This window comes from Chaetura pelagica, unplaced genomic scaffold, assembly GCF_000747805.2.
Source record: "Chaetura pelagica isolate M959 unplaced genomic scaffold, ChaPel_1.0 scaffold246, whole genome shotgun sequence".
NCBI classification, from domain to species: domain Eukaryota; kingdom Metazoa; phylum Chordata; class Aves; order Apodiformes; family Apodidae; genus Chaetura; species Chaetura pelagica.
Genome location: NW_009953647.1, coordinates 79,753 through 92,389, shown reverse-complemented (window position 1 = coordinate 92,389; position 12,637 = coordinate 79,753). Strand labels below are relative to the sequence as shown.

Below are 12,637 nucleotides of genomic sequence, written 5' to 3'. Positions count from 1 at the left end.
ATGCAGCTAACAGATCTGCTGAGCCCAGCAAGGACAGGGCTATGGAGGGAGTAGCAGCAGCCCCCAAATTCAGCAGCTCTAACCAGTTCTTTAATACAGGAGGGTTGCCATGAAGCCTTCATCCTAGCACCCATTTTCCAAGGCACACAGACCAGCTTTAGAGCCAGGCTTTGCTTCTAGCAACCAACTGCAAAACTAACTTCTCTTGCTCAGACCTGGTGCTGACAGGGGTCTGAAGACCTGATACACTGCTCTGCCACCAGGATCCTTCTGAGGGTGGAGGCAGCAGCAGCAAAGGCAAGATGGGGCTGGGAGAGAAAGCCAGAGGTACCAGCAGGACTCTCCAGTGGCAAGAGTAAAGCCTGCCCTAGCAGGCAGGCCAGAGCAGGCACAGCAGAGCACAGGCTCACAGAGATGTTAACTCACTTTCCAGCTGGCAAGAAAAGACACCAAATAGCTCAGCAAGACCTGCAGCCCCCTTGAAGACAGACACAGTCCCTCTTCATCCACTGTCTTGTTCTTTTGCAGGTGGAGAGTAGCCAAAGGTATAGCCAGGATGACTTTTGTCTACTTCCAATGGATGCATGATCTTAAAACCAGGCTATGCTTAAGGAGGAAAAACCCAGCTTGGCTTTCTGCTTCCCACCTGGAGAGACCAGGGCCCACAGAGGGGAAAAGCCCTGTTTACATTCCAGCTGGGCAAGTGGAGCTTGTAATCACATCCGACCCTCAGCCTGCTGTGCTCACTCTTAATCCCCTTCTCTGCATGAGGCAGCACCAGCACTCAGCTGGAAACTGCATGCAAGGTACTGGGGGCAGGTTCAAAAGAGGAAGCTGGGATGTGGCACTGGGGATTCTCTGGGGCACTATTTCCCCTTTCCAAGGTGACTTCAGACACATGCTAAGCAGGACAGTGCTTCTATCATCAGAAAAGAGATGGCAAAAAGAGAACCAGGAGAGCCTGATTTCAGCTCAGCTAAAATCCCAGGCTCAGGGCTGCAGACAGCCAAAATTCAGCAGTCCCACCCATGGATGGAGAAGCTCAGCTCCTATTTAGTCCAGCACAGGGGCCTCTACACCTCCCCCTGAGAACCCCAGTGCATCCGTCTGGAAAGAACCCCAACCCACCAGATCAGGGGACACAAAGCAGGCTGGCATTTGCGACCACAAAATCCACACTGAGGTGCAGGGCTCTGAATGTGAGGTGGGCTTATTCCCCCAGACTGGTTTCAGGAGAGTCACCATCCTCCTGTTGTGTCTCTTATATCATTGGGATTTACACACACTTCTTACTTTTGGTTAAGAAAACACTGAAACAGCCCTTTCCTAGGGATTCCAGGGAGCAGAGAGCCCTGAATGTCCTCCAGAACTTGATGAAGACATGCAGGAATTCCATGTGTACAGTCAAAAATAGGTTTACTGGAATGTCTTTAGTCACAGCTGTAAGCAGCAATACTGAAAACACTGAGCTTGTACATTCCCATGGCAGGGCCAGAAAGTCTTCTGGATTGTAAAACCTAATTACTTATTTCCCCCCCCTTTTTTTTTTTTTTTCTGTGAACAAGAGAGAAGCATCACCCTTGCAGTTCTCCACCAGAAGCTTGGTTCCCTGTAGTGGTTTCTCTTGAGGTTTTTTCCCCTCCTTTGCTCCAATGAAAGGACAGAATCCCCTCTGCCTTTCCACAGCAGGCAGTGGAGAATGGCTCAAACAGTATTATTATTAATATTACAACTCAGCCATATATACAGATAGCCTGTAGTGGCAAGTAGGCAGCTCCAAAACAGAGACCCAGAATTCCATAAAACAGGTGGTTTGGGAACTGAATCTTCCGTTATAAAAAAACATCTGAGGGCAGGAGCAGGTAGTCAACCAAATAATAATAATAATCATAAAAAAAAAAAGGGGTCATTTGGCAGTTCTTAAAATGGTGTGTGTCAGAACTGGCTACTTGCCACAGCCTCCTCACTCCTTGGAGAAAAACAACTTCAAAGCTATATACAGATATCTCACTTAAATTACACAGCAGTTTGGTGATCCCAGAGACAGCTCCACCGAAGCCTCCAGCTGCCCCGTCAGGTATGATATTTCAGGACTATGGGTACTGGAAAACAGAAAGAAACAAGCTCTCAGCCACACACCTTCACATGCAACATCAGTCCTTGCCAGAGAGATCCACCCCCCAGTTCTGTGGTGACAAACACCACGCAGCTGTGAGGGAAAGCGTGTTTCCAAGCTGAAGCTAATGTAATCTGCTGCTCACACAAATGCTAGACAACATTTCCTGCCACCTTCATCTCCTTCCAGCTTCCCAAAATTAAAACAGATGGGATTTTCCATCACTGTGTCTCTCTCTACAATACTCCCAACCCTGCTGCCAGCTCTGCCTCTCCCACCGCAGGCTGTGGGTTGGGACAACAGGCTGCGAGGGTTTTGACAAAGTAGCAAGAACTACTACAGAGTTGCCCCACCCATGGTCGGTGGGAGGAAAAGCCTTTGGACCCAGTGGCACAGAGGAGCTGTGCTGCTGTGCTGGGCTTCTTGGGGTCTCTGCAGCCCATTTTTCTGCAGACAGAGAGATGAATGAGAACTTCTGCCTGGAAAAAACATGCTCTGGTTGTAGTTACCTGTTTGGTAGGAAAGGCAGAAACATCTCTGTTCTGGGGAGCTCCAGAGACCAGGAAGGGCAGAAGGCAGGGAACAGGACCAACAGCAAAGCTACAGCAGCTACTTGCTGAAATTTAAGCAGCCCAGCAGCTTTGGGGGTAATTGTTTGTTGGGAGCAGACCCATTGGAAAATAGTTGACATATGTGGAGAGGCCTTTGGAAGGCATTGTTCCAGTCTGAAACTCTTCTGTCTATTCCCACCAGCCTCAGGATCAGTGAGTGCCAACTCTGGTGATCCAGGGTTGTACTGATGAACAATATTGGCAGGGCAACGTTGGTTTTGTTTGGCCACAGTCAGCAGGACTTGGCTTGAGCCTGCTCCTCTACCTGCATGCTGAAACCTTGCAGAAGAGAGCACAGAGTGGTCTTCGGGGACCTTTTATTATGGCCCGATGGGAATGTCCCCCACGGAAAAGAGTCCCACAGTGTCACTCATGATGTGGAGTGCCACGAATATTTCAATGGCTGGGGTGACCTGGAGCTACTCACCAATGATCACAAGCAGGAGAATGACCGTCACCAACGCTATGATTGCCTTCATCTGCAAGGGGAGCACAGAGACGTGTTACATGGGGTGCCACGTGTAGCTGCTTCTACCTGAAAGTAGGCCTTTGCTTTTCAGCACCTTTCAGCTAGAAAACAGAGCTTCTCCATCCCCTCCCAGGGAAGGGCAGGTAACCAGCCAGCTACAAACCCACCCCTGCCTCTTCCAGTTCTTGCTTACCTTGCAGCCTCGCCACCACATCTGTCTCCGAAGCTGCTTGGCTCTGTTGCTAAAAGCTGTTGCATTGTCTGATAAACTTTCTGTTGAAAGGAAGAAAAGAGGCAATTCAGCGGTGTACACACAGGCAGGGCATCCACTCACTCCACTAACTCCATGGAGCTGTAAGCAATAAAACTCAGCATTAGGGGAAAAGACCCAACCACAGGGTGATTCACCAAAGCCACAGCAGCCACCAATGTGACGCCCTTCGCTAGAGCACACACAGACCTGTGAGTCCCACTGAGCCCCCTTTGTGCTGGCTGCCCTCTGAGGGCAGGAATTCACCCTGTGAGCCAGAAAGGGAGTGGACAGCTGAAGTGCCCAGAGCCACTGGGGGACAGACCAATCTACGTTAGCCTGAAGGACCAACTAGATCACAGCACCCAGATGCCTCCAAGCTAACACCTCCGTGCAGAGAAGCAGAAGGCAAAGGTGGAAAGACGAGAATGTCGGCAGAAGGTCAGATCTGCAGCCCCAGGCTGGGAAACACACCAGCCAAGGATACAAATACAAACCCAGGTCTGTCATTAGGCACTTTCTGAACTGAACCCCCTGACCCAACAACAGAGAAGAGACGTGGAGAAGAGGCCGGCAGAGCTGCATTTAGCATCGCACCTGATTTATCCTGCAGGTCATCCAGCCGCTCGCCTCTTTCGATCACCTTTGTGATGTTCTCCTGCATAACGTCGATGACTTCGTCCACCTGGTTCTGGACACTAGAGCAGAGCAAAGGCAGCATGAGGAGTAGAAGCAAGCACCACCAGTTGCTCCGCAGCACCAGCCATTGCTCAGAGGCACCCAGGCTGACAGGGTCCCAGAACTCACCAACAAAACTCAATGGGGACAACAGAGGAGGGAGGTTGATGGGATGCCAAGAAAGCACCTGCCCTGGCAACCACATGGAGGGCGAGGGAACACAAGGGGCTCAAAGAGAGCACCACGTAGTCATCAGAAGCAGTGCACCCTCCACTAACACCTTTAACACACAAATGCATTAAGAAAAAGCAGAAATTTCTGTTGGCAGGCACCTCTGCTGTAGAAGAGCTCACATCAAGGGGGGGAAAAAAAACGCAAAACCCACAACTTATCTTTCCAGATTTCACAGAACCTAACACTGCACCTTTGCTAAATAACTTGGGGTGAAATCAGAGCAAGGTGCACTCCCTGCTCTGGGAACTGAGTTGCTAAATTAAACACACTCTGCCAGGGGCACCAAGAGGACAGTAAAGAAATGGCTGATATGAACTAAACCAACTTATTATAATCCATCTTCTCATAGGTTACACAACTCCATGAGTAGTCAGTGAACAGTAGCTGAACCCGCAAGGTTATTACAAATGCAGTTACTCACTTCATTAAAAAGCCACATTGGTAAAAGAAAAAAAATTCTCCTGGTGGAAAAGTACTGCTAGATTCTGATTTTTATTTTGGAGCAAACACACTTTAATTTTCCTGGAGACAGAAATAAGAAATTTTTTGGGGCCCTAGGGAGACAATACCTTGTTTGAGACATACTGTTCCCAGCAAATAAATGGCAACAGCAATGTCTTGGAGGCAACACTACACACAGGGTAAGGAAACAGAAATAGCTGCAGGTCACTCACCCTGTATAAATCTTAGGTTTGACAACTTAGGTTGCATTGATTAAAAACACTTAATCATTTTAAACATACCCATTACTTGCTAAATATGCAGCATGAAGAGGCCACTTCAGTAGCAATCCACGTTGTCCAGAATGCACATCTCCTATTAACAGTGCAGCACTGGTGTCCCCAGGAGGCAGGATTGCCAGCACCTCACCCTTAGAACCAGCCTAGCAGCTGCACTATCCTGCTTCCCAAATTATCTAGCCACATTGTCCTTAGACCCACTCAAAACACCCTTCTCCCCACTGCCATTTCACAGGTGCAGAAGCTCAGAGATGTTATTTGCCAGCCCAGGGTTTTGACATCAGCACCAGACCCAACTCCACCACTCAGAGAACCATCATCCAGCAACTAAGCTCAGAGCACTTGCTATGAGGACAACACCTCCTCCAGTTGTGGCCTGGGAAGTTAGCATCAAGGGAGATCCAGAGCAACTTGCCCAAGGCCAGTCAATGGGGCATTGCAGAACCAGGATCAGGATCCCATCCTAGCCAGCATGCCACTAATTAATTAGAGACACAGGCTTGCAGTGACCTGTTTACCCTGTCTCGCTACCAGCTAAATGCCTCTTGCCAAGCAGACACTTGCACTGAGACACCCCCAAGGAGCAGATCCAATGAGCAACAGTGGTCACAATGGAAAAGCACATGCCTTGCTCACACTTATGGTTCCAAAACCAGACAAGGCAAGTCATTAAAAGAAAAAGCTTTTCTACCCAGAAAGCTCTAGAAAGAGCTCCATATCTTTCAATATGAAGGGGCTTCCCATCTTAGTATTTCAGGTTGGGCTCTGTAGCACCATTGCACTGCAGCTTCCAGAGCTGGAACAGCTAGGCAACCCCTCTGAAGCCAATTTCTGACTCAAAAGCCCTTGTATAGCACATGCTGGACTCCAAGAGCACATGTAAAAACTTGCTTTATGTAGGACGTTGTAAGAAAGGAACCTCCTTCCCTGTGCTGCATCAGAGTCTGTGGGAGCAGCATCTCTGCACCTACCTACGCTGTGCAGTGGCAGCTCCTGCCTTCCACATCTATGGCAGCACCTGCCAGGAGTTTGTTGTCTGGATGGGAAAGACACATACAACCCCCAAATGCCTCTCAGCAGAAACCTGCCCCCTGCCAATGGACCTGTTCTGATCCAACATGTTTGTTGTTTTGGTTTTTTTTACAAAGAAAGACAAGTGATCAGAGCTGCCACCACTGGGAAAGCACAGAAGGTGGCATTAAGGACCATGGCAGATGCCGCCCAGGAGACACATGGTGGTACTCTGTGGAGCAAAGCTCCTCACACAGGACATGCACAGGCCTGTGGCCCTTCCCTGGGGCAGCTGGTCAAGAGGTGAGGAGGAGACACACCTGACCTCAGCACAACAGACAAGCCCCAGCTCTGAGCAGCCAGCAGAGCAGCACTGCTACTGCCTGGGGCAGGAGGAAAAGTAGGAACATCTGCTAATCCAAATGAGCCAACTTGGAAAAAACTCTAAGGCCTTAAGCATCAGTTCCACAGGCAGAAGACTACATGTGCAGTGTGTAAATGTTTCTAAAGACATTTACATTTACCAGCTTAAAAACAAAGAGATTTCCTCCTACAACAGATTTGTAACCAAGATTTTCATACAACTGACATGTAGAAGCATGCAAGGTTAGAAGGCATCCAGGAACGTGCAGCACAATGCAACACTACCCATATCCCTACCAGGACATGTGGGAGCCTTGAGACACATTGCACTCCTGGGGCACCCCTAAGTATTCCAGGCAGGGTGGGCAAGTTTGCAAATTCAAGCTGCTCTGCTGTGTAGTGGTATTTGGGAGAGAGCTATGGAGCACAGATCCCCACTGCCCAAGCTGCTTCTCAGCATCCCACCTCTTCTCCCTTGAGCTGCGTGTCTTCACTACCTGCCCACAGCCTGGGCATGCTGTTGGCTGTCCTGAAGAGAACAGAGAAATCAAGCCTAAAACTCTCAAAAATCTTGAGGTGTTGAACTCCTATGGAACACAGACACATTGGAGCACCCCAATACCTTTTTGGCATCTGATGTCAGAGAGAACTCTAGGGGGGGAAAAAACCAACAAAAAAAAACAGGAAGGAAAAGACAAAGTGAGGGAATGAAGCTTTCATCTCCACAGTGCTTTAGACAGACGTGAAGGCAGTCCTTGCTTTCTGCTCTCTCCTGCCATCACTGCTGCAAGAGATGCCTCTCCAGGAAGGGGCTGAAAGATGACCAGCCAATGCCTTAGTCCTGCAGCTTCAGAGAAGATCCAAGAATTCCTGACCAGTTTGGCGTGCTTGGGATTGGAAACTCAAGTCACATCAAGAAGAAAATATTTTCTTGTTTTATTTGGCAAGAGAGAATGAATCCTGTAAAACGGAGTCTATTTCCTGTTAGGGAGCTACTAGCTGTTGACACACACATTTCATGTGCTTCACTCCTGCCAGATTTCCAAGAGAAGTAAAATAGAATAAATACCTGCCAGGAAAGGGAGCAAGACAAAAGCATAAAATAAATCTCCCACAACCCTTCTTTCTTCTTGCTAATTACTGCAAATATTATGCTTCTGACAAGGGAGGGAAAGTGCACACCATCAACAAGGGACCCAGTGGTGCTTAGCTTGGTTTAGACTCCTCTTTTCTTGTGCTTTGCTGGGACCAGAGTGGGAAGAATAAGCCTTCCCATTTTGGCTGCACTGGGTTAGCTACCGAAAACCTCCCTGGGCTGGTCACGGTGTTGGGCTAACAACAGTGCTGCATTCTTCAGACTCTGTAAACAGGTCGTGCACACACCATGGGATGTGCTGCTCAAGGCCACTTGTGGTCTCCAAGCTGCCTGTTTACAACCAGAATGACACACTTCTATTTTCCACCCCAGCAACATTAATAGTATGGTGTATTTTGGTGCAAATTACACCCAAACACCCCTCATTGTGGCAGTCACCCAGAGATGAGGGAACAGGATGGAGAGCCAAGCTGGAAAGATGGTGCAAAGGCAGGAGGCCAGCCCCAGACAGCACTCCTGAGGTTCTCCCAGCAGACAGCCCTGCTGTACCCAACAACAGGGTATCTGTGCTGAACTGTGCCACAAATCCTCACTTTTAAGTTGCTGCTTCATCCTGACTGTGAGGAAGACAGCAGTTGATCCTGCCTTGAAGCCTTTCAGTCCTTGAAAAGATTATATCCAACAAGGATGCCTGACAAGATGGTCTCGGAACACCCTTCAAATGAAATCCTGGCATATGGATAGGGTCACATCCAGCCACCTGCAAATGAGCAGCCAGGCCCTGGCAAGCTGCTGTCAACTCTTGCCTTTAAACCATTCCCCAAGCCCTCCCTCCTCCTCTGGATGTAATTTGGAGCTTGCAGACAGAGCCACTGGGGCTGAGCCCTGAGGCCAGGGATGCTTGCCATCCCCAGCAGCACAAGGGAGGAATCACAGGGACCAAGACCTGGCTCCTGGAGAAACACAGCAGCATGCTGAGCCTCATCACTAGCACAGGCAGGTACCCAAACCCAGCAGCACAATTGCCCAAAAGCAGAAACATCAGTGGTGAAGGAATTCAAGGAGCACAGAAAAGGTAGGGATTTTGGAAACAATGATCTGTGATGAAAGGCTCTGTTCTTAAATAAAAGAAACCCAAGTGGAAAATGAATGTCCCACCTTCCCCTGAAAAGGCACTAAGAGCTCTTACTACACACATTCAAGACTTCTCACAAGGCCTGGAAGTAAAGGCAGATTAGGACATCAACTACCTGTTATTTTTAACTTTGGGAAAAAGGATAAGAGCCTGTTATAAGCTACCTTTCAGCTCCAGCCCAGAGGACGCTAGGGAGGGAGCCTAAGGGCTACCATGTGGCCACTTAGTCACCAGAGGAGCTTTCCACCCCAACCAAACAGCTGTTGGGACAACAGAGCCTGAAATTCCAGACATGGACAAAATACAGCATGGAGCAGACTGTCATGGTTTCTTCTGCCATTACTGCTGGCTCTAACTCTCCTCCTTCCCCTACAAGGTTTGCAGTGTTCCCTACCACCTTGTTTTGCAACTGAGCCAGCTGCAAGGGTCTCTGCTGCCAAACTCTCCACCCTGACCCAAGCCCCTTCACTGCCAAGGACAGCTAGGAAATGTTTCCATTCTTGCCCCTCACATTCAACATATTCCACACCTTTGCTCCCATAATCCCATCACTTTTTCCTCTAGCCAATCCTCCATCCAGTTTCCTTTTACGCCTATCTTCACATCTCCTTCCTCCAGCACTGTACAGCCACAGTCTCTCTAGTGTTGCCCAGCTGTGCCTCAGCTCTCCAAATGCTCAAATTCCTCCTTAAAATGTCTTTTCCTTACAGTGTTTCAGCAGCAAACCAACCCTCCTTTCCTCCTCAGTTGAAACCAGAGCAAACTGCATCATTACAAGACCAAGCATTAATCCATCACCACAAGGGCTGGTCTGATCAGAAACTTAATAATAAGCTCCATGACATGAGATGATGATTGCAAGCTGTAAGTGCTTATTAAGCAAAGCAATCATCTTTGATGATAGCAAAAAATAGGTATTATTTCAAAACAGATGCTCTAGGTACTAGATAGGTGTAGCCACTTGCTACCCCAAGGGACATATTCCATACCAGATCCTCTGGAGAGGCAATCTCTGGCAACGGCCAAGCCTCAGGTGTGCTGGGCATTAGTCACATCATACCTGTGAACCCACCAGCTCCTGGGTGAATTCTTTTTTCATTTTTCTTTCTCTCTTCACAACTGTGGTGCTATCCTCTACCTAAGTCCCTGCTCCCTTCTGCCTGGCCAAGACAGCTCCTGTTTTTCCTCACCATACAGGGAAGGCAGAAGAGGATGAAGGGGTAGACATCACCCCCTCTTCAGCTTTTTACAGGGGCAGAACCCCACTCATGAAAACATTCCCACCCCTCCCATTCACTCCAGGCCAGCATGGCACTGCCCTAGAAGGGAGATACACTGGCTTACTGTAAGGACCAGTGCACCTCTTTCAACAGCATCCTGACACCCTGGGGGGAACAGACAGCCCCTGAGAACTCAGAGCACAGTGACTGACCCACTGCCTCTTGTGTAACTCCAGTGCACTTCGGCCCTCCAGGTAAGCAACAAGCACTGCCTGATGCTGACGTTGGCAATGAGTCACCTGGGAGCTGCACTGGCTTCTTCCCAGGATGGAAGGCATCCCTAATGAAGGGCAACACTCAGGCTGCACACAAAACAAGACATCCCAGGCTGAATAATGCCAGGTCATCAGTCCCTGCACAGATCTCGGTGTTCTAGCTCCATGGAGATCAGCAAAGGAAAAGAGTGCAACACAAACCAGGGGTCTGGGAATATCTCCCCCCTCTTCCTATTCAATTACCACCATTGTATCCCTCATAAGAAAGGGCAGGACAAACTGGAGCCCAGAACAAGAATCATCCAGGAAATGACTTGATGGGAGAAGGATCTCAAGTGTTCACTCCTTCCTTCTTGCACTAATACAGTCAATAATCCTCCTCCACCTGAAATGGCTTCCTGTTTTCTAACTGCTTTGACCCCACTGAGTCACTGCTCATTTCCAGGTCACCTATCTCAGGTTCTTATCTGGAGGAGGCCAGAGGGCCAGCTGCTGCACAAAAAACATGGTCCTGGTGTGCTCCTGAACACTTGCTTTCTTAAAACGTTCATGAGCAAGTCACAGGAAGAAGAAAGATCAATGAAACCATAAAAATGGCGCTAGCAAAGGTTGACATTCAGGGTTAATGCTCTAGAAAAAGAGCCTCTTAAAAGCATGGAACAGGTCATCACCAGAAAGGAGCAAGGCATGCAGAAACTCCACTAAGCTTCTGTGATACAATCCTATCCCTTCACCTCTGTCAATGCACAACTTCTTGATAGCTTGAATCAAATTTGAGATTTCCCTTAGATGTGGTCAAGTAGTGCAAGAAATGTCAATCAGGAGAAACCAAGCACCAGCCATGTTCATACCCAGGACAACACCTGGGTGAGACAGCAGCAGGAGTTCGCAGTGCCAAGATAAATATGAACTACGTGACACTGAGGAACAACAACTTACTGCCTGATCTTGTCATTCCTGGGTCCAAATCTTGGTCCAGAAGGCCCTCTCCTGCAGGCAGAAAGAAGAACAATCAGGATGGAAGATGCAATGAAAACACGTTTTGAAACTACACTCAAAAGATATATGCAAGAGAGAATCAACACCGTGTGGATGGAGGATTGTTCTCATACCTCACATCAGTTCCTCCCATGTCTTAGGCTACCTGGGGCAGCCCACTCCCATACAGGCCACACCTCTTAAGTCTTAATTCACACTCCATGCCAAGGCTCTGGGAGATTATCTCAAAGGAATCAAAGGTTTTGATTCCCAAGCCCCCACCTAAATGGCAGGGAGCAGCTGTTGGTATTTGACACCTCCAGCCTCAGAGATGGAGGCAGTTGAGACATCACATTCCCTACAGCAGCCATTCAGAAACTCACAAGAAAAAGTCCTCCTCTTCATCTGAATCTTCCTCCAACAGGTTCCTCTGCAAACACAGAAAAAAACGAAACCACCTCATCAATAAACAACCACCACTTCACACACACACACACACACTTCCAGTCCTTAGGACACAACCAGCACCTCACAAGAGATGCTCATTTGGAGAGCATCAACAGTACTTTTTAGGTGTCTGGAGACGTGCTGCTTCTCTCTGTTAGTGACCAAGAGCTGAGTTGAATGTCTCTGCACCACTGTTATCACCCCAGCGGTGTTTGCTAACTCTGCACAGCCCCAGATGGATTTGTCTCAGTGGCCAGTTGTCTGTGCAGGTTCAGATCCCAATTTCAGGGGTCAGTACAACTCCCTGTGATGCAGAAGCAACCAGTGCATCCACACACTGAGCACTGCCTTGGAAAGCAGGAGGCAGAGCAGCTGCACAGGCCAGCTGAGGAAGCAAGGCCCAAGGGACTGCACTTGGCTCAATGGCAGCTGCTCAGAAAACATCAGCACGGCCTACAGCCACCCTGGGGTACCCACGGGGGAAGTCAGATCCACCCCTGACTTGGAGGAGGTGGTTTCCCCAGCCTGATCTGATGGCAACAGGCATGACTGCAAGGAAACACACAGCATGTGCAGAGGCATCAGCCCCCTGACTCAGGGGAAGGCCACGGCCAGGCTGGAAAGCAGAGGGCTCTGGTGGCTCCTCATGTTTGCTGCTCCCTTGCACCCCACCAGACAATCCAAAGATCCATTTTTTCAAAGCAACCCCACAATCCCACGGAAACCTGGGAGTTTCAAAGCCATCACCAGAGCTCTTTTCTCATGCTAGGGCAGCACAGGTTTCTCAATCAAGCCGGGAGCTCCCTGTAACATTTACTTAAGTCAAAAAATAATCAAGAGGGGGAACTGCCACCCTAAATGTGTAGGCCGGGGAACACATCACAGGGCCCTTATGGTGCCAACAGCTGCTGCCGCAGAAATCTGGGCTTACCAGCAAGTGCAGCGTTCCCGTTTTGAACTCCTACGTTCCCATCCTTGTCACGTCTGCTCAATTAACTTCAGCCCCCCCGTGAG

General features: G+C 49.0%; 1 protein-coding gene across 1 annotated transcript; it reads right to left on the bottom strand.

The window, feature by feature from the left end:
* Positions 1 to 2,073: 2,073 nt before the first annotated feature.
* VAMP4 (vesicle-associated membrane protein 4) lies at positions 2,074 to 11,639 on the bottom strand. The gene is made up of 6 exons (XM_009999905.1): positions 11,560 to 11,639; positions 11,138 to 11,188; positions 4,044 to 4,144; positions 3,390 to 3,469; positions 3,155 to 3,206; positions 2,074 to 2,102 (listed from the first exon to the last, which is right to left on the bottom strand). Exons 1-6 carry the CDS (start codon positions 11,637 to 11,639, stop codon positions 2,074 to 2,076), a joined length of 393 nt encoding a protein of 130 aa, XP_009998207.1.
* Between the last annotated feature and the right edge of the window lie 998 nt (positions 11,640 to 12,637).